The 22,875-nt window shown below is 44.8% G+C and overlaps 1 protein-coding gene across 1 annotated transcript in view; it reads right to left on the bottom strand.

The window, feature by feature from the left end:
• epha10 (EPH receptor A10) overlaps positions 1-21,146 on the bottom strand; it is a 497,371-nt gene extending 476,225 nt beyond the window's left edge. Inside the window, exon 1 of the mRNA XM_033045476.1 lies at positions 20,796-21,146. Coding sequence (XP_032901367.1) covers positions 20,796-20,886 — 91 coding nt within the window. The 5' untranslated portion in view covers positions 20,887-21,146. The remainder of the gene's footprint in view (positions 1-20,795) is intronic.
• Between the last annotated feature and the right edge of the window lie 1,729 nt (positions 21,147-22,875).

Here is a 22,875-nt window from a genome sequence, read left to right as displayed (position 1 = left end):
GTCTGCCTCAACTAGTGCAATATATATCCACCAACCACTCAATTTCTTATTAAACCTTTCCACTCTTACTTTAAACCCATGCCCTCCGGTTCTCGATTACCCCGTCCCGGGGAAATAAAGAATGTGCAGTCACCCTATCTATTTCCTCATGATTTGTACTCCTCTAAACACTCACATATGGCAATACCAAACCAGAAAGTTAATGACGCAAGCAACAGGCTCTACCAAGTTTACCCCATTCATTCCTTCCTTCTCTCCAGAGATGCTGCCTGTCCCGCTGAGTTACTCCAGCATTTTTTGTCTACCTTCGATTTAAACCAGCATCTGCAGTTCTTTCTGACCAGGTTTACCGACCTCCTCATGCCCAATTCGTCAAAATACCACCAGCCTCACTGGAAGAGTAAAGAATGGTGAGCATTCCTTTCCAAGAGCTTGCCACAAACTCCTGTTATATGATCATGTCCATAAATGATATTTTTCTTATTCATTCATAATACATGGGCATCATGTGCTGGGCCTATGGTGATTGCCCAGCCCCTCAACTAACATTGCCAAGCAACGGAGACATACCAGCCCTGTTGGGTAGTGGCTGCTCCCATTCCTCCCCGGATCTTATTTGAACCAGATGGGCATAGAGTGATACAGTGTGGAAACAGGCCCTTCAGCCCAACTTGCCCACACCGGCCAACATGTCCCAGCTGCACTAGCCCCATCTGCCCACGTTTGGCCCATATCCCTCCAAACCTGTCCTATCCATGTACCTGTCTAGCTGTTTCTTAAAAGTTGGGATAGTCCCAGCCTCAACTACCTCCTCTGTCCGCCCGTTCCATACACACACCACCCTTTGTGTGAAAACATTTTACAACAATCCATTCGTTCCATGATAATCGTCATGGAGACCAACTTTTCATTCCAGTTTTATTTAGCCATTTGAATACAAATTCCCCTGCTGCCATTGTGGACTTAAATCCATCTCCATATCAATACTTTGTATCTCAGTCCAATTCATTGCCCACTATACTGTCAGAAACAGATACCATACGTCTGGGATAATGGATGTCCCCATTGCCTCACTTGCCACTGTCAAAATCAGCAGGGTACCCCAAAGAGAAATCTGTGTCCATGGAGCATATCCCAGCCAGAGTATTTGAGACACAAGGGACTGCTGATCTGTGGAATACAAAGTGCTGGAGAAACTCAGTGGGTCAGGCAGCATCTCCAAGACCTGGTGCCCACCGCCAGAAGGTGGAGAAATGATGCACGCTGCATCTTTGTGAACCACACTAGCTTCCAGACAGAACTCAATCTCAACAGGTGATTAATGACACCAACATGGGGAGTGTTGTTCAATGTTAATTCATGACAGCGCCAGAGAAAGTGGTTGTGCACTTACTTAATCATAATGTCACAGTAGAGCTAATAGGACTTGATGTTTCAATCCCTGTAGTAAGTCAGCACTCTTGATATTTGCAGTGGGATTGGAGTGGTGAAAGGTAGGGTAGGTACGTCATCGGGGTCATCACGTGGGCACCCTCCTTCTTTGACGTTTCATTGATAAGCCCTCAACATCTCCAGAGGGCTCAATGGTGATACCTGGCATCCCAGTTACACCCCCCTCAATTCCATACCCTCCTGTCTTCATCTTGCAGCTCAATTGTTGTCTCACCTTTTGATCCAAATCCAATTGCTGCTTTTTTCGGCAGAATTTGCTTTCTTTAACAAGTCATTGGATTTCCTGGAGACGACGGGACTTGGGGGGGAGGAGACCTATCTTTCCTCCCAAGTTGTTCCTTCTCACCAAATTTCACCTTTCCATAGCTGTAGACTAGATCACCCATCTTCTCCAACTTCTTTTCTGCTTATCCCTTGATTCCATTTAAGATTAAGTTCACATCTGCATTGATGATTTCCCACTCCTTGCTGTTAGACTTTGGCCATTTCACCAACGGCTTACATCCTTGCATGTTCTCCACTTTACGATGTGCTTGGTTGCGTCTTGGACTGTTGCCTGAAACTTCTGCCACATTCCGTAGGGTGCTGATGCTCTGTGGACTGTGGGATTCTTCCTGCTGCTGAGTTTCATCCGACTAATTGGACCTTCCTCTTGACAGAATCTGGTCAATGCGGGGCCCTGAGTTGGGGATTTTCTTCCATCCCTGATTAATTTTGAGACCACGAGCTGATGTTACTTTAGTCCAACCACACTTGCAGGTCTGAAGAACGTGTCCAGCTGCTCGTTTTTCAAGAGTTTTACCACTTACCTGATTCAATGTCGTGTCCGTTCCAAGATTTGTTACCGGGTGGTCAGTCGATGAGTCATCAGTGATACAGTGTGGAAACAGGCCCTTTGACCCAACATGACCACGACAACAAGTATGCCCCATCTACATTAGTCCCAATACTTGCATTTGGCCCATATCCTTCTGTACCTTTCCTAACAATGCAACTGTCCAAATGTTTTTTAATCATTGCAATAAAACCTGCTTCAAATACCTCCTCTGGCAGCCCGTTCCATGCAATTACCACCCTTGTGTAAAAAAGGTTGCCCCTCAGGTTCCTATTAAATCTTTCCACCTCACCTTAATCATATGTACTGGTATTAACTGAGGCTGAGCTGAGAGAAGGTGTTACATTTCCATTACTATCTCCTCTCTATTAGATGCATGTTATTCTAACTCCCTTGTAGCATATTCAATGCTCTTCCCAAATATTAGAATTCAGTGGCTTTCCAAGATATTAGTATTCAATGCTAACAACTCACAAATTAATTAACAATTTAAAAGTTTACACCAAAGCTCCCTCCAAGGAAGAATATTGTTACAATTATATTTAAAGCTTCCCCTTAAGTTATTCCATTATTAAAAATCAACATTAAATTGAAAAAAGGTGCTCACGTGCAAAGCTAGTCAGATTAACCAGCGTTGCTTTTGCCTGCTCCTCACATTGAATTATTGATTCACTTCTTATTCAAGCAATCATTAATCGTCTGGGGTTCTCAATGGGAAATGCCAATAAAGCCAACATGGGATGCACAATAATCACCTGGTCCCGATTCTAAATCTGCACACAGATTTTCCTGCAATGATCCAACTATGGGAATGGGAGGTTCTCGATACCCTTCCCTAAAGAAAACAAAGTTAGCACACCCAACTCAAATCTAATGTAATTTGAAGTCATAGAATCATAGAGGAATTCACGGAACACCTTCGCTCAGCCCGTGTGAACCAACCTGATCTCCCGGTTGCTGGATACTAATTATCCTTCCCATTCCAACACAGACCTTTCTGTCCTCGGTCTCCTCCATTGTCAGAGTGAGGCTAAATGCACATTGGAGGAACAGCATCTCATATTTTGCTTGGACAGCTTACAGCCCAGTGGTATGAATATTGATTTCTCTCACTTCAGGTAGCCCCGGCATTCCCTCCCCCACCCAAATCGTACCAGCTTCTCATTTTTATGCTACAAACAGCTTACAATGGCCAGTTTCCTTTATCATCATTACTTTTTTTGCATATCTTTCATTCATTGTTCTTTATCTCTCTACATCACTGTCTACATCTCTCGTTTCCCTTATCCCGAACCAGTCTGAAGAAGAGTCTCGACCTGAAATGTCACCCATTCCTTCTCTCCAGATATGCTGCCTGTCCCGCTGAGTTACTCCAGCTTTTTGTGTCTATCTTCGGTTTAAACCAGCAGCTGCAGTTCCTTCTTACACATGGAATCATAGAGTGTGGAAACAGGCCCTTCGGCCCAACTTGCCCACACCGACCAACATGTTCCATCCACACCAGTCCCACTTGCCTGCGCTTGGCCCATATCCCTCTATATTTGTCCTATCCATTCAACTTAACTGAGTTTCTTGCATGCATTTGTTGTTATTTTAGGAGACAGCTGGACATTTCTTTTGAATAGGATGGTGGGAGGAATTGCACAAAAAAGGACCAAGTCGCCTGATGAAGCTGCATGGAGTCTCAGCTGAGGAAGGGACAAAGGGCTTTGATCAACAAGGACATTGGTATCTTTACAATGGTTTATCTACTGGCAGATTTGAGACGTCGTTGAAGCGCAATGTGATAGAATCAATCACAAAGAGCTACTCAAGATGTCACAAATTGCTGGAGTAACTCAGCAGGACAGGCAGCATCTCTGGAGAGAAAGAATGGGTGATGTTTCAGGTCGAGATCCTTCTTCAGACCTTAGTATCTGGAAAAGCAGAGTTAATGTTTCAAGTCAACAAATTGACAATTCAACAGACTGGGCAGCAGAGTGGCGCAGCGGTAGAGTTGCTGCCTTACAGCACCAGAGACCTGGGTTTAATCCTGACTACAGGTGCTGTCTGTACAGAGTTTGTTCATTCTCCCTGTGACCACATGGGTTTTCTCCGGGTGCTCCAGTTTCCTCCCACACCCCAAAGACATACGGTACAGGTTTGTAGGTTAATTGGCTTTGGTAGAGTTGTAAGGTGTCCCTACTGTGTAGAATAGTGCTAGTGTACGGGGTGATTGCTGGTTAGCAAGGACGTGGTATGGCTGAAGGGCCCGTTTCCACGCTGTAGGTTTACAGTTTATATCTCTCCATAGATGCTGCCCAACTTCCAAATTATTTCCAGCATTTTATTTCAGATTTCTAGCATCTGCAACATTCAGACTCAAAGTTTCCTCGCTCTTCCTGCACTTATTTCATCTTCTGAATCATTCTCCCATGACAGGGCCAGATAAACACCCACCAGGCAAGCTCCCTCCACCCTGATGAAACCTTTGAGAGCTCATTGTGATAGTTATTGCATCAGAAACCTCCCGGTTTTGCACGAGACAGGTTAGTCTCAGAAACGCCTCCTCTCTTCTCGATGTTAGTTGTGAAACCATAAACCACCAGCGGCTTGCTCCAAACACAATGGTAGAACAAAGAAAGAGGGATTGGCAGTTCAACCAGATTGAGGGTTATGCAGAATGGAATTGGAGGAAATAAAAATTGAAACTATTGCAACTTATAATGAAGTGAGGGAGGAGAAAGGAGAGGATGCAGAAGTAGTCCATACCTAGACCCAGAAACATGAAACAGCCGCAATTCTAGTACATCATGTGAACTCTTCTACACATTACTACATTGCCATTTCCCAACAGCATCTGCAGTTACTTGTTTCAACATTAAACCATTGTAATCCTGCAATAGTATCTCCATTGTCACAAGGTCTGGTATTACCAGCTTTCCATTAGTAAAAGTAATAGCTTTCCATTCGAATTTGGTCCTTAAAAACCCTTGTCCCCGTTCAACCACTCACATGTGGAAAGGTAGAAAATGCCATGTTAACTTTAAATCATTTTTATTTCCACATTAAAAGCACACAGAAAAAACAAGGAACTCAGCTATACACAAGAGTTAAAAAGTTTGCAATGATTTAATGTTTGTTTTGTGAAGCAACATTTCTTACACGCAAGCAATGAGCAATGGAACTAGAGGCAGAGATTTTGTACCTGAATTTCAAAGCTGATTTACCTTGGCAATGTTGTTGTGTAACATCTCAAGTAGCATTTTATGCTCTGGACATTGTTTAGTTTAGAGATACAGCCTGGAAATAGGCCCTATGACCCACTGGGTCCACGCCGACCACTAATCATCCATTCACACTATTTCAATGTTATCCCATCATCTCATCCACTCCCTGCGCACTCGGGACAATTTGCAGCAGTCAAATAACCTACAAACGCACACATCTTGGGGAGGAAAGCAGAGTAAACATACGTGGTCACAGAGTGAACATGCAAACTCCACACACACAGCACTGGAGGTCAGAATTGAGCCCAGCTCTCTGGTGTTGTGCGGCATTGTAGTACAAACAGTTCAGCAGCTCTTGCACCTTCTTATAACTGCTACAACAAGACCTGGTGACAATAGAGATGCCATTGCAAGAATATAATGGTTGAATGTAGAAATAAGGAACTGCAGATGTTGGTTTATACACAAGGATAATCCAGTACTTAGCGTCTCACAATGGTTTAATGCATCGTTTAGTTTAGTGATACAGCATGGAATTAGGCTCCTCGGCCCACCGATTTCCCCCCCCCCCCCCCTACAATAGATCAATTTTTATACAATAAATCACCCATTCATATTAGTTCTATGTTATCCCACTTTCGTATTCGCTCCCCACATACTAGGGGCAATTTTCGAGGCCAATTAACTGACAAACCCACATGTCTTTGGGACGTGGGAGGAAACCCACACCATCACAGAGAGAAAAGAGGTGAGGTAGCACACAAGATCGGGATCGAACCAGGTCTCTGGTGCTGCGAGGCATGGTAATGTTACAAGCAGTTCAGTCATTCTTGCATCTTCTGATAAACTGACACAAGCAGACCTTACTCTCGCATGGGATAACAGGGATAACTTCTCAGGAATACAATGGTCCAATGTTTCCATGGAATAGCCCAAGACAATCTAGAAATACCAGCTCTTTAAACAAGCTGCCACAATAATTGAATGTATTGTGATTCTGCATAAAGACTTTCTCAACCCTACCTTTATTTGATAGAGAACAGCTTCCATTTTAACTATTTAAATATATTTCAAATGTATTTATCATCTATGCCTGCAATACCAAGCACACCTTTAGGTGGTGCCACAATAGACAATTTCATCTAAAAAGGTACTACACACTTCTATTTTATAATCAGAATGTTTTTGATGATGTGATTTGATTAAAAATACATTCTGAAGTTGTTTCAATCTGACAATTCTCCCATAAATTGGTGAACTTTAGAAAGGTCAAAATAAATGTTGAAGCAAAACAAATTAAAAAAACCATGGTAAGATAATTTAATTTCTCCTTTGATGTAGCTGGTGTATTTAACATTTCTGTTCAAAATATCTCTACCTCACACATGCTTGAGTTTGAACCAAGTACTTTTGATCAGATGAATTCGGATAAGAAGGTTCCGTGATAGGCCGATTGTTGGTTGGGCGCAGTGCGATCCCAAGAGGGATACATCGTTGCAAATAGTGGGACTGATTAACCGACGTTTAAGAAGGAAGGGAGAGGAGAGTATTTGTAGAAGTTACCCAAAATTAATGCACTCAACGTTCATACCACTGCATTGTAAGCTATCCCAGATGAAATATGAGGTGCTGCTCCTCCAGTTTGCATGTGGCCTCATTCTAACAATGGAGGAAGCCCAGGACTGAAAGGCCAGTACGAGAATGGGAAGGGGAGTTAAAATGGTTAGTAACTGGGAGATCCAGTATGCCTTGGTGGACCAAGTCTACGCTTTGTCTCACCAATGTACAGGAGGTTGGACAGGCTAGGAATTTATTCCCTGGTACACAGTTGCGATCTTATAGACATTTAGTTTATTGTCATGTGTACTGAGATAGTGTGAAGAGCTCTTGTTGCAATTCTAACCACAGCGGAAAGACAGCACATGATGACAATCGAACCATCATGTACGCTCTTTCCGCTGACTGGTTAGCACGCAACAAAAGCGTTTCACAATTCCTTGGTACACGTGACAATAAACTAAACAGGTCGATCAGATTACTCCTGCACTCCAAGGAATACATTCCTAGCCTGCCTAACTTCCGGTAAATGTATGAAATCATGAGGGGAATAGATAAGTGTGGTGGGTGTATGGAATGAGCAAAGGAAATAGGTAATAATGGTGCTTTTGAGCCTGTTTTAGTTTCAGGTTAGAGATACAGCGGGGAAGCAAGTCCTTTGGCCCACATGACCAACGTTCACCTGTAGACTAGTTCTATCCTAGAAATTAGGGCCAATTTACTGAAGGCAATTCGCCTACAAATCTGCACGTCTCTGAAGTGTGGAAAGAAGCCGGAGCACCCAGAGAGAACATGCGGACACAGGGAGAACATACAAATTCTGTACACACAACACCCGTAGTCAGAATCGAACCCGGGTCTCCGGCGCCGTGAGGCAGCAACTCTACCACCACGCCACTGTGTTGTATACAGCCGCACAGGAAATCAATAGGGAGGGTGGATATTCGGTATTAGAATTGGGATGAGCAAGGAGAAGGGCTGAGTTGAAGATTTAAATGGAGTGTTTTGGCAGGAGGCATTTGGGTTTGTAATAGAAATGTGAAAGAGGTTAAAAAGATAATCAACATCAGAAAGAAACAGCGATGGAGAATGGGGAATGTGATGAAAGGAAGGTCAGGGGAGTGTGAAAATGGAGGACATGGGGAGAGATTTGACAAAAGTGACGTTCAGTGATACAGAAGTAAAAGGTTGCGGGGGATTGACTGCTGTTCAGGATCTTTGGCTGCAAGGCGGGAAGGCTGAGTGAACGAACGCGAGTTGCCTCATCACACTGCAGAGATGTGGGATGTGACTTGATCCTCACGACTGCCTCAGCCGAGCAGCAAGAGAGACTTAAAGTACAAGAAGGAACTGCAGATGCTGGTTTACACCGAAGATAGACACAAAATGCTGAGAACAAAATGGTATGATGAAGGGTCTTGACCCAAAACGTCACCTATTCCTTTTCTCCAGTGATGCTGCTTGACCCGTTGAGTTACGCCAGTATTTTGTGTCTCTCCAAGAGAGACTTAAACCATGGAGAAGTACAAGGAAGAATGGCAGAACCAGAAACACAAAGTGACAATAATTTCTACTGCATCAGATTGCCTGGGAAGATACGAGGTGAGGAAGAAACCTTGACTTATCACGGTAATCGCTTGTAGGTCACATCACCACAGGCGATGTTTCTCTCGTTGACATTCTCCGCAACTCCACTGAGAACCTTCTCACGGTGACAGGGCCCCCCATTGGAACTGCCCCGTGGCATTTGTGAAGTCTCATCATACATCTCCAGTGTAATGTGGCAACACACATTACACTGAGCCTTCCTGCCTTGCAGCCAGAGATTCCTAACAGGAGTCAACAATTCCTTGCAACCTTTAAACTTACTCCTGTATCATATAATGTGACTTTAGTCAAATCACTACCCACAGTGCTGATTCTACTTGGAACACAGAACAGTGCAGCGGAGGAACAGGCCCTTCGGCCCACAATGTCCATGCCCAATATGATGCCACTTTAAACTAACCTCTACTGTCAGAGTGAGGCCCAGTGCAAATTGGAGGAACAGCACCTCACTTGGGCAGCTTCCACCCCAGTGGTTTGAACATTGACTTCTCTAACTTCAAGTAACCCTTGCTTTCCCTCTCTCTCCATGCCTCCCACTTCCCAGTTCTCAGACTAGTCTGACTTTCCCCAATTACATTTTATTTGTTTGCCTTGTTCTCACCTTCTCCTAGCTATCAATAATCAATTCTACATTTTCCTGGAGCTTCATCTCTTTTGGTGTCTTGTTTTCACACCTTACCCTTACTTTTCTCTGTGTCACCCTCTCCCCTGACTCTCAGTCTGAAGAAGGGTCTCGACTCGAAACGTAACCAATTCCTTCTATCTAGAGATGCTGCCTACCCGCTGAGTTACTCTGGCCTTGATACCTCTTAGAAACATAGAAACATAGAAAATAGGTGCAGGAGTAGGAGTAGGCCAGTCGGCCCTTCGAGCCTGCACCGCCATTCAATATGATCATGGCTGATCAACCAACTCAGTACCCCGTACCTGCCTTCTCTCCATACCCCCTGATCCCTTTAGCCACAAGGGCCACATCTAACTCCCTATTAAATATAGCCAATGAACTGGCCTCAACGACCTTCTGTGGCAGAGAGTTCCAGAGATTCACCACTCTCTGTGTGAAAAATGTTTTCCTCATCTCGGTCCTAAAGGATTTCCCCTCTATCCTTAAGCTGTGACCTCTATCAAGAGCAGCTTCTTCCTATCAACTATTAGGCTCTTGACCCACACAACTTTAATCAAGTACCGAACTATTATGAACTTCGTAAATGGGTTGCACTGCGTGCTTCAGTTTGCACGATGTGGTTTGGTTATCTAATATAACGGATTTACTGCATTATGATTATTGATGGTTAATATGTTGCGTTAATTTGCCTGTAAAACTGCAACAAGAAAGAATCTCAGAGTTCCGGGCTCGGTGCATTAGATGATTAAACACTACACTCCTGGAATGGACCATCATTGCTGCAATTTAACACAACCACAGTAGCAGGCAATCCAGCCCCTCAAGCCTGCTTCAGTGTTCATTAACCTGCAGCAAGACTGGCCGCCAGCTTCTAATCCAGCACTTGGAGCAATCCTCAGCCTCACTCCCTCACGAGGCACAACTACACTATGTTTTGCTTTCCCCAGGCCAGATGAGGAGCATGCACGGAGCATAAAACAAACAGATGGTAGTGAATCTGCGGAATTCATTGCCACAGAAGGCTGTGGAGGCCAAGTCAATTGATATTTTTAAGGCAGAGATGGACAGATTCTTGATTAGTACGGGTGTCAGGGGTTATGGGGAGAAGGCAAGAGAATGGGGTTAGGAGGGAGAGATAGATCAGCCATGATTGAATGGTATTGACATAATGGGCCAAATGGCATAATTCTGATTCTATCACTTATGAACTCATTTTGCCTCCTCCCTGCGCCCGTGCTGCTCTTCCACTCTGGAACAGTATGGTGAAGAGCAGAGACTTTAACCAAGGATATACATTTGTAGGCAGCTTGTGACTAGAGGCCAACCAGACACAGGCTTGATGATACAGATTCTTAATCCAAGCCCTAGGCTTGGCGATGCCTCTAAACTAATTTGGCTCAGGTCAGGGACTTGATGAGGTAGATTCCACCTTTTCGTCCCTCAAAATAAAAAGGCAAATGCCATAGTTGAACTTCTATTACTTGATATTACAATCCCTACTATAATTGGCACCTTCTTAATATCTTGATTGGGGGTAGGGGTAAAGACTTCATTGGCATCATCAGGTGGGCATCCTCCTTCCTTGGTGTTTCGTTGACATCTTCAGAGGGCTCAACAGCAACACCTGGCATCCCAGGCGAGCTCCCCTCCGTTTTACCCCTTGCTGGTCATTTTGCAGCCCAAATGGAGTCCGTCCTCTTCAGAATATGGATCAATTTTGTTGCAACATTCCTTGAAGCAATACTACAATGTCAGAAGGGTAGTTTAGTTTCGTTGTCAGCAATAAGTCTATACATGATTACAATCAAGCTATTCACAGTGCAAATATAAAGTTCACAAGTTATAGGAGCAGAATTAGGCCATACAACCCATCAAGTCTACTCCATCATGGCTGATCTATCTTTCCCCTCTCAACCCCATTCTTCTGCCTTCTCCCCATAACTCATGACACCATTACTAACAAGAAACTGTCGATCTCCACCTTAAAAATGTCAATTGACATCCTCCATAGCCACATGTGGCAATGAATTCCACAGATTCACCACCCTCTGGCAACATAAATTTCTCCTCATCTCCTTTTTAAAGGTATAACCTTTAGTGCAAGATAAAGTCCAGTAAAGTCCGATTAAAGATAGTCCAAGGGTCTCCAATGAGGTAGGTAACAAGTTAGGACCGCTCTCTAGTTGGTGATAGGATGGTTCAGATGCCTGATAACAACTGGGAAGAAACTATCCATGAATCTGAAGGTATGCGTTTTCTCACTTCTGTACCTCTTGCCTGATGAGAGGGGAGAAGAGGGAGTGGCTGGCGTGAGACTCACAACTCCTGTCAAATGTGACCTTCATTGATGTGACCTTCATCAATACAACAATGAAACAAGCCAGTGCCTTCAGTTCATACCATTTTGCCCAAATCTATTTTAAGTCGGTTTAAAAAAAAGACACAAAATGCAGGAGAAACTAAGCGAGTCAGGCAGCACCCCGGGAGAACATCGATAGGCGACATTTCAGGTCTGGTCTCTTCTTCAGATTAAATTGAAAACCGACCTCCCTGGGGATTGATTGCCATCTGACAATCCCGTGGTGCAAGATGACTATTTTAGTATGTTACTTGTGGCTACGTGAGCACACAATAGATTCACACCCAGATGCATTTTATTTTACATCTCAGGCCAATCCAAATTAATATTTCAAATTTATTTGTACGTAATCTTCAGCATTACCCCTTTTGCAAAGGGCTTGCCATGATATTTTTGAGCAAAGATCTTAAGCAAACCAAAGGCAATTTACAATACAATACAATTCAATTTATTTGTCATTTGGACCCCTTGAGGTCCAAACGAAATGTCGTTTCTGCAGCCATACATTATAAAACAAAAAAGACCCGAGACACAACACAGTTTACACAAACATCCATCACATCGCTGTGATGGAAGGCAAAAAAAACGTATCTCTCCACTGCACTCTCCCCCCCGATGTCAGAGTCAGAGTCAAAGTCAAAGCCCCCGGAACTTGGAACTTGGAACTTGGAACTTAAGTTATATCCTATGTACCTTTATTGATGAGTACGATTCCTAAATATTTTGCTCGTCAAATTTATAGCATTAAGCTTTAAGCATTGAATTAAATGCCACATTAAAGTTTAGCTGCTGTCCTCCATCATGTGGTAAAATAAAATGTTCAAACTTCATATAACTGGTAGATGCATGGAGTCTCTTGCCCAGAGTAGGGGAAATAGAGAACATAGGTTCAAGTTAAATGGGAAAAGATTTAATGTAAATCTGAGGGGTAACTTTTTCACACAAAGTTGTGTGTGTGTCTGGAACAAGTTGCCAGATGAGGTAGTTGAGGCTGGGACTATCTCAACATTTAAGAAACTGTTGGACAGGTACATGGATAGGACAGGTTTGGAGGGATGTGGACCAAGTGCAGGTAACTGGGACATGTTGGCCGGTGTGGACAAGTGGGCCAAAGGGCCTGTTTCCACACTGTATCACTTGATGACTATTACTGGAGGTTTTAATGTGCTCCTAGGGGCGGCGTGATGACAGGGTAGACCGCAGCACAGGGTGAGATAGAAATCTCCGTGCTCTGTCGTCCTGCTCAGCCCGAGCCACTGAGGTTGAATGAAAGCCAGCTGCCACTTCACTCACACATCACAGAGCAGCTGACAGCAAACTGGCACTGACAGAGGGCAGGAGGGCAATTATGTGCCCACTGGCACTGCGGCACAGTGTCTGCCTGATGGTGCAGGCGAAAGGTCATCCTGCAGGAGTGTCAGCCCTGATTCTGGAGTCTGGAGTAACGGCGAGAGAAGTGGCCCTTGCTGTCATGGAAGAATAAATCAGGGAGCACCTACCGGCGAGTGAACACACACACCGCTGAGCATGGAAATCAGGACGTTTGTTCGCCTTGCTCTTCCATAAACTCTTCACAGACTCAACATTCAAACATGGAAAGGGCATGAAATTGGATTAGTTAAACCAGCAGGGAAAGTCACTGCTCATCCTGGTTATCCACTGGATCAAACATAACTGCATGTTAAAAACACCACCCACCTCTACAGCACAGGAACCTTACATTTTAAATCAGCCCGATATCTTTACTAAAGATTTGAGTCACAGATTTTTCAACCATCTGTCTGTCTCTGCGTTGAATCAAACCCGTTTCACTTTCTTTCGTCAATGATGGAGTATAGAGTTAGATTTAACGATTTATACCTCCTGCACACTACATAAACAAAAAGGATTGTCCACTCCGTTTGGTTGAAAAATCACTGTATTCCTTGATCTTGTCCGATTTAGAGGAGCAGTCACAGAGTCCGCAAAACAAAGCTTAAAATTCCACAGTGCGTTTGTGGACAAAGGCTGTAAAAGAATTTGTTTGCTGCTGGTCATGAAATCCAGGCTATAATATGTTTCTGGCTCTCCAAAGATAAAAAATGTTTCTCTCTCCTTCCACGTTAGTTGGCTGGCGGCACTTTTTCAACTTTCCATTGCAACTCCACCTGTTCAACTTGTGAAACGTGTTTCCTTTGCATTAAGGCACAAACCAAAATCACACATATTCAGAGAGCATCTACATATTATGGAGCGGTGTAAAAATCATACGATTCTTACTTTCATCGTTTCTTCCTCCTGTAGACAAAGACTCAAACCACATTGGATGAGAGGAACTTTTTTCACACAGAGAGTGGTGAATCTCTGGAACTCTCTGCCACAGAGGGTAGTCGAGGCCAGTTCATTGGCTATATTTAAGAGGGAGTTAAATGTGGCCCTTGTGGCTAAGGGGATCAGAGGGTATGGAGAGAAGGCAGGTACGGGATACTGAGTTGGATGATCAGCCATGATCATATTGAATGGCGGTGCAGGCTCGAAGGGCCGAATGGCCTACCCCTGCACCTAATTTCTACGTTTCTATGTTGATCCCATTGGAAGAAACCTAACAACAGTACATTATCCCTTGACCATTGGGAAAGACTGCTTGTCCATCCTGACAAGACACTCGATTGCGGGAATTAAGCCCAATATGATCTTTCTTGCATTCACATAGTTACTCCCACAAGTAACCTTTTGGCTATTTGGTAAACACCAAATCAGATGAGCTCCGATGACCAAGGGAAGGTGGAGCCCACAATGGTCCATTGTTGGCTGTGGAAGAGGTGATAACGAAGGGATACGAATAGTGAAGCGATCAGGAGGACTAGTGTGGGGGAAGGACGGGGAGAGAGGGAATGCAAGGGTTACCTGAAATGGGAGAAATCAATAATCATGCCGCTGGGTTGTAGGCTGCCCAAGTGAAATATGAGGAGCTGTTCGTCCAGTTGGCACATGGCTTCACTCTGACAGTGGAGGAAGCCCAGGACAGAAAGGTCAGTATGTTCAATCTAATGGTTAAGGGGAAAGAAAGGGTGAATGCACAGAGTCTTTTACCCAGAGTAGAGGAATCAAGAACCAAAGGGCATTGGTTCCAGGTGAGATGATCAAGATTTAATAGGAACTTTAGGGGCAACCTTTTCCATTCCCAGGGTGCTGGGTATATGGAATAAGCTGCAAGAGGAGGTAGTTGAGCCAGTTACTATAAAAGTAGTTAAAGGACTCCTGGACAGGTATACAAATAGGAAAATTCTTGCGGTCTTGGACGGAGCTGTTCCCAAACCGCACTGTGATGCATCCCGATAAAATGCTTGTGGAATTGCATGCAAAGAGCAAACAGATCAAAATATAACGGAGCAAAATTTAGACATGAAAATGTAAACCTGCATGCGGAGTTGACAATTTGTACAAATACTGCCTTGTGGGATAAAGGGAGACATCATTGGGACCGTGAATAAACGGCACAGATGCAACGCCGTCTGGAGCATGCAACGCTGCAGAATAATGAATCAGAATACATGATGCATATATTCAGAAGGAAACTGTAAGCAAGACAAGGCAGTCACTAGGTTGCAATGATCAGTCAGCATCATCCCGTCAGGAACCGACATGAATCAGCGGAGATTTAAGGTCTATTAAGACCATCTGGTTGAAAGTAAAGAGATTATTACCGAATAATATGGTCTGCAGAAAGGAGTAATGCGATCTATCTGCCTGCGCTCTCTAAGAACAGCAAGTCTTAAAGGTTAGAACTTTCAAGCTTGGTCTCTTTCATCTCATAAAAAGGTCTTTAAAATAAACATGTGGTTGGATAAGTTTAATGTAGACGCTTCCAATTATAGGGAGATCATAAAACCATGTGATCACTAATAAATCTAATATTCAGAAGAAATGTCTTTACCCAGAAAGTGGTTGGAGCACGCAGGCTGTTACTAACCTCAACTACAGTGGTGCAGCTGGTAAACAATGCCTCACAATGCCAGTAACCCGGGTCCGATCCTGACCTTGGGTGCTGTCCATGTGGAGCCTGCACCTTCTCCCCAAGACCACATGTGCTTCCTCTGGGCGTTCCATTCCCCCCCCCCCCCCACACACCTCCACTATCCCAAAGACATGCAAGTTTGTACAGCAAGTGGCCTCTAAATTACAGAGTGTGTGTGGGGAGTGAATGGGAAAGAGAGATAACAGAACTAGGTTAGCAATGCAGGTTCACCTTACGGTAAAGATATATTGAAGAAGTATGTCGAAGGTGAAACAGAGGAAGAGTTAACAAGGCAAGATGGAGAAGCTCAGATGGAGCATGTGCTGAATGTCCTGCTTGCAGTTTAAGGTGTAGTAATAGTGGAGAATATCCAACCAGTGTAAATACAGTCAGACTCTTGTAGTGAAACACACCCTTACCAAACCCATGCTTTGTCAGTTGAAACTGGAAATGAAAACCAAAAAATTAAAAAGTAAACATTTTTATTTTAGTTTGTAGATAACAGGGAGCTGATGGGACAATGAGCCCCTCCCCAACCGAAAAATACCCCTGAACAGGAGATTTCATTTATGCTGGGCAGCAAAGATGCCAGTGTCAATGCTTCAGCCCAGCCCAGTGATGTGACAGGGGTCGGCACAGGGACCAGTGGGCATTCACTCTGCCTTGGAGTGAGTGGCTGCTCTCTGTGTATCTCCGCAGAGCCTGTATACAGTACAAGGACACTGCACACTCTCTACAGTACAAGCACACTGTGCACTCCATAAGTATTTTAGGATAGTGTTAATATGAGGGGACCGCTGGTCAGCGAGGACCCGGTGGGCCGAAGGGCCCGTTTTCGTGCTGTATCTCTAAACTAAACTAAAAGTATACTGTACACTTCATACAATACAAGTATACTGCACACTTCATACAATACAATTATATGGCACACTCTATACAGTATGTCTGAAGAAGGGTCCCAACACGAAACATGACCAATCTCTTTTCTTCAGAGATGCTGCCCGACCCACCGAGTTATTCCAGCACTTTGTGCCCATCTACAGTATATCCATGTCTAACGCTCCAGTCATTTGTCAATAGACAATAGACAATAGGTGCATGAGTAGGCATTTCGGCCCTTCGAGCCAGTACCGCCATTCATTGTGATCATGGTTGATCATCCCCAGTTAGTACTCCGTTCCTACCTACTCCCCATATCCCCTGACACCGCTATCTTTAAGAGCCCTATCTAGCAAACCATTTAGCTGCAGGTGTAAATGTGTAACGGTGAGATCTACTAAAAGCTAACAAATAAATAGTGACACCTGGAAAGATGTGGACTTATCTATTTGAGACAAATACAGATCAGATACCCTATCTAGATCAGCATATATAAAGCAAGACAGGAACAATCTTTTCATGTTTACCTGCACAGAAAAGTGACCTAAAGCAAAAACCTTTCACATCACAAATCTCAAAACCCTTTACCCAGACTGAAAATGTCAAGGACTAGAGGGCACAGCTTTAAGGTGAGAGGGACAAGGTTTAAATGTGCGGGGCAAACATTTTTTTTTGCACAGAGTGGTGGTCACCTGGAACGCGCTGCCAGGGGTGGTGGTGGAGGCAGATACGATAGTGGTGTTTAAGAGGATTTAGGATGGGCACCTGGAAACACAGGGAATGCCTGGAAATGCAGGGAATGGAGGGATTTGGATCACGTGCAGACAGAGGAGATTAGTTTAACATGGTATCATGTTCGGCATAGACATTGTGGGCTGAAGGGTCTATTCCTGTGCTGTATGTTTTATGTTCACCAAGATCCTTAAAACAGAAACACACACAAATGCAACAAATGTGAAGCACACTCTGTAGGCTTTAACCAGAGTACATGTATCCACAGATGCTGCCTGACCTGTTGAATTACTACAGTACTTTGTGTGTTTGTTTTTGTGTAAACCAGCACCTGCAGTTCCTTATATCTAGATGTATACTGTGATTTCACCGAGGATACTTTGAACTGCAAGATCTCCAAGAAGTAATTCCTGGCGAGTTTCATTGTCTGTAACTCGTTTTCACCTAGCCCACGGCTAACAATGCACCGTTTATTTGATCAATTTTTTGTATATATTCCACTCATTTGTTCTACATCTCTCTAGATCATCGTTTATCTCTATTTTTTCCTTTCCCCCCAACTCTCAGTCTGAAGAAGGGTCTCGACCTGAAATGTCACCTATTCCTTTTCTCCAGCGATGCCGCCTGACCGGCTGAGTTACTCCAGCACTTTGTGTCTACCTTCATTATAAACCAACATCTGCAGTTCCTTTCTACACGTTTCTGGAAGCTGCCCTTTGCATGTTATTGGGCATTGAAGTACAACAATTATGTTTTAAAAGCACTCAAAGCAAAAACGGCAAATGCTGAATATCTGAAACTTAAACCGAATACGCATCGGGGGCTGGATGTCATTCTGTGCCTTGTTCGAATACTCCGATTGATCGCTGCTGTTTTCCAATAGCCGACAGCCAGCTTCCAGACAGTGCAGGAGGAACGTCTTATCCCAAAAATCTCAAGCACACACCAGGCAAAAAAGAATCATAGTCATAGACTGATACAGTGTGGAAACAGCCCCTTCGGCCCGAGCTACACGAGTCCCGCCTGCCTGCGCTTGGTCCATATCCCTCCAAACCTGTCCTATCCATTTACCTGTCTAATTGTTTCTTAAACGTCGGGATAGTCCCAGCCTCAACTACCTCCTCTGGCAGCTTGTTCCATACACCCACCACCCTTTGTGTAAAAAAGTTACTACTCAGATTCCTATTGAATCTTTCCCCCTTCACCTTGGTCCTCGACTCCCCTACTCTGGGCAAGAGACTGTGCATCTACCGGATCTATTCCTCTCATAATTGTATACACAGCAATCAACATATGATTATAATCAGAAACCGTTTCCAGAAAATGAAAGCTTATTGTAGGAAGCAGTCAGCAGCGCACCTGTCTTGGTGAAGAAAACCATCACTTGGCATTGCGGAAAGAAATGAGATTTGTTAAAGAAAACGTCAAATTGCTCTGAACTGGTGAACAAATTGCAGATGACTAAACACTTTCCCTTCTCACCCGCCGCGACTTAATTACAATAGCTGTCCAGAGACGATAACGAACAAGTTATTTACACCACGTTGCTTTTTGACAGGATACAAGGTAACCTCTGACTGGAAACAGACAGGCGAAGTTTCCGTTGCAATTCCATTATCACCTATCCGACCGCTGCACTTCTGTACATTTCTCATACAGGGTTTTTTCCCCCCCACACACTCCAAAAACATCCCATTAAATCAATGCTGAAAGTGAAGCACTTTTTGGGGGGAACTGGGAAAAAGGAATCTTGCCCGCAATCAATGAAAAGTTAATCTTATAAAATGTCCGGCGGCATCAAGTTCCCCATCACTCCGGCATTTAATGGTCAAAACGTGGAGGTTTATAAAACAAGTCATTGACACCAGCTCTCTCACACACACACACACTGTGCACACTATTCCCTCCCTCCCTCTCTCTCTCACACACACACATACAAACTATTCACCCCCACCCCGCACTTTCTCTCACACGCCGTGGACACACTTACTCTCTCTCACGTTGTGTACATTACACTCTCTTCCTCACAATCACGCTGAGTGCACACACTCTCTCTCTCACACACACAGAGGATACACACTCTCACGCACACGCTGTGTACACACACACTGGAAACACACACAAAGTGGATACACACTCTCACACACACTGTGTACGCACACACAGTGGATACACACACACAGTGGATACACACACACAGTGGATATACACTCTCTCACACACACTGGACACTCTCACACACTGTGGATACACACACACTGAACACTCTCACACACACAGTGGATACACACTGTGTATATACACTCTCACACACACACTGTATATACACTCTCACACACACACTAGACACTCACTCACTGTAGTCACCACCCACCCCTTTCCCTCACACACACAGCACATCATTCACTCTCCCTTTCTTTCACACACGCATAACACACGTCGTTCTCACACAGTGTACACCACTCATCTATCCGCATAATAATTCTATCTCATTCATTCACACATATACTGTGCAAACTGTTATCCCTCCCCCACACAGAGCCACGCATCCATTACCTTCTGACACTCACTGCACCTCTCTCTCTCTCTCTCCTCCCTCTCCCCCCCCCCCCCAACATTCACTCCCTCCGACACAGAAACACCATTCTCTCGCACACATGTACTCACATCCACAGCACCCAATCTCTCATAGACTCTCGTTCACCAGACCAACCGAGCACGCTTTCCCCACACCATTCACACTCCCCGTCACATACATACACACACAGCATTCACACTGACACGGGAACTCTCCGCCCCACGCTCCATCCACACACCATTCACTTCCACAAACATTCATACAGAGTATTCTCTCACAATGTACTACAATGCACCATCCGCGCTCTCTCGTACGAAAAATTCCCTTTCACACTTTTAAAAGAGCGTCTCTCTCTATCGCATACACACACACACACACACGCTGCATGCAGTCACTCACACACACTGTAGTCACAATCTATCTCACACACAACATTCAGTCCCTCATACACTACATACACTACACTACACTACACCCTCTCCCTCACACGCACAGCATTAAATCTTTCACTCTCCCTCATACACATTGCATTTACAGTCCCTCACATACACACTACATTCATTCTCTCACGCCACCCGTTCCTTCTCTCCAGAGATGCTGTGTCCAGCTGAGTTACTACAGCATTTTGTGTTTGTATTCACTCTCACATTGCATTCAGTCAGTCTCTCTCCCCTCTCTCCCTCTCTCTTAGGGTTAGCAGAGGCTTGGCACTGGACATGTGCACCCTCTCTCTATTGAACGGGTTGCCCGCAGCCCCGCGTATACACCCAACTCGTGCAGGTGAGAGTGTGGCCAGAGCTGGCGAGAGGAGAGAGGGGAGAGATCCCTGTCCGGGACTCGAACCGCCCGCCCGCTCTGCCAACCCTCGCTCGCCAGCCTTGCCTCTGCGGCTGAACTCGGGCTGGCCCAGTCGACCCCAGCCCAGCCGACCCCAGCCCACCCCAGCCCAGCCGACCCCACTCACCTTCGTTGGCGGCGCCGCGGCCACTGTGCAGGAGAAAGTTCAACAGGACGAGGCGGCTGAAGCGCAGGCGAGCGCTCCACACAGAAGTCATTCTAAATGCCCACCAGCTCCCTCCTGCCCACGTCAATCCAATCCAGTCCACTCCACTCCTGTCTGAAGAAGGGTCTCGACCCGAAGAGTCACCTATTCCTTCTCTCCAGAGATGCTGCCTGTCCCGCTGAGTTACTCCAGCATTTTCGTGTCTGTCTTCAGTTTAAACCAGCACATGCAAATTCCTTCCTGCACACTCCACTCGTGTGCAGCAACTTGCAGTCTCCGCTGACAGCAGCGGCGGACAGCGCTCTCCCTGCCCCTCTCTCAGTGACTCTACACCGGCTCCCCGCCCCGCAGACAGACAGACCGCCCGCCTCTGATCGGCAGCTCCGCCGCCCAGTCGCAGCCGCAGCGTCTTAACCAATTGGAGAGTCGCCTCTTCCCATTAGGGCGGGATCTTCACCACAACCGACCAATGGCTCAACATGGGTGGGGGGACATTTGACAGCCTGGCTTGGGGTAGACTTTGGTGATGATTTTAACCACCCAAGGATCACAAATTGATAATAATTATCACTACTGACCCCTTTGCATTCAACCTGCTGAATTGAATCTCATCCAGCTTGGAGTTGACTTTGGTGCTGCCTGACCCACTGAGTTACTCCAGCTTTTTTCCAGCATCTACACATAATTATTACTATTCAACCCCACCCAGCTAATTCATCATACCATGCAATCTTTTTAAATAATAGTTTGGAAGACTGTCATTTCACAGTTTAGTGCAAACATTAGGGTATTGCAACACCTGGCACGGATTTAAACAATTCGTTGCCACAGAAGGCTGCAGAGGCCAAGTCGATGGATATTTTAAGGTGGAGGTTGACAGGATGTTTTAGTCTGAGTTTAGCCTGGATTTATGGCATGAAGGCAAGAGAAGGAGGTTGAGAGGGTAAAGATAGATCAGCCTTGATTGAATGGCAGAGTAGACTTGATGGGCCGGGTGGCCAAATTCTACTCCTATTCCTTATGACCATATAACGTACAAACTCCGTACAGACAGCAACTGTGGTCAGGATCGAACCCGGGTCTCTGGCGCCGCAAGTGCTGTAAGGCAGCAACTCTACCGCTGCGCCACCGTGCTGCCCTCTTACTTACTGGAACTCTCTTCCTCTCTTTTAAAGGCCTTATTATCTTATGTTTGGCTCAGCGTCTCTACATTTGGTTATTCTTTCATAATCCTATAACGTCTGAATTTATGAAAACATATGAGTCAGTAAAATGAAGATCACTATTGAAAAAAGAGTAAAACAACGTCAGTCATGTTGCATGTTTAAGAAGGAACTGCAGATGATGGAAAATCGTCTACCTTCAGTCATGTTGCAGACTCTCTCAATCTATGGTCTGGGAGCAGATATTCAGAACATATTTTAAGGGATCCCAGCACTTAACAAAAGCTGTGCCTGACTAATTAAATCCCACCCAGAAATGTTGCCTCTCTATGCCCTCCACCTGATCTACTGAGTTATTCCAGCACTTTGTTTTTCTTTTGATCCAAATTTCAACATCTGCAGCTTCTTGCGTCTCCTGATTAATTAAGATTTTTTCAGTAAGTGATCAATCGAATATGTAAAGAGAATGCTGGATAGACACAAAATGCTGGAGTAACTCAGCGGGACAGGCCGCATCTCTGGAGAGAAGGAATAAGGTGATGTTTCGGGTCGAGACCCTTCTTCAGACTGATTGCAGTCTGAATGCAGCAGATCCACGATAATGAATTCTCCGAATGTTTCAATAAAGTGGCTCGGAAAGGTTCACAATGTATGAGAAAAATGTAGCAGAATGGATGGAAATGGAGCACTTCAGCTGACAGCTAGTCAGTTCTGTTAATGGCTTATGGTAAAAACTAATGAAGTCTCATGTGCTCTTGTTCTTGGTGAATTGGGATTTTGAACAGAGAACATAGACCAGTCCAGCTCAGGAACAGGCCCTTCGGCCCACAAAGTCTGTGCTGTACATGATGCTATGTCCAACCCTTTACCTGCCTTGA

This window comes from Amblyraja radiata, chromosome 27 (assembly GCF_010909765.2).
Source record: "Amblyraja radiata isolate CabotCenter1 chromosome 27, sAmbRad1.1.pri, whole genome shotgun sequence".
In the NCBI taxonomy this organism is placed as follows: domain Eukaryota; kingdom Metazoa; phylum Chordata; class Chondrichthyes; order Rajiformes; family Rajidae; genus Amblyraja; species Amblyraja radiata.
The sequence above is the reverse complement of the archived record's forward strand: the minus strand, read 5'-3'. Positions and strand labels throughout refer to the sequence as shown.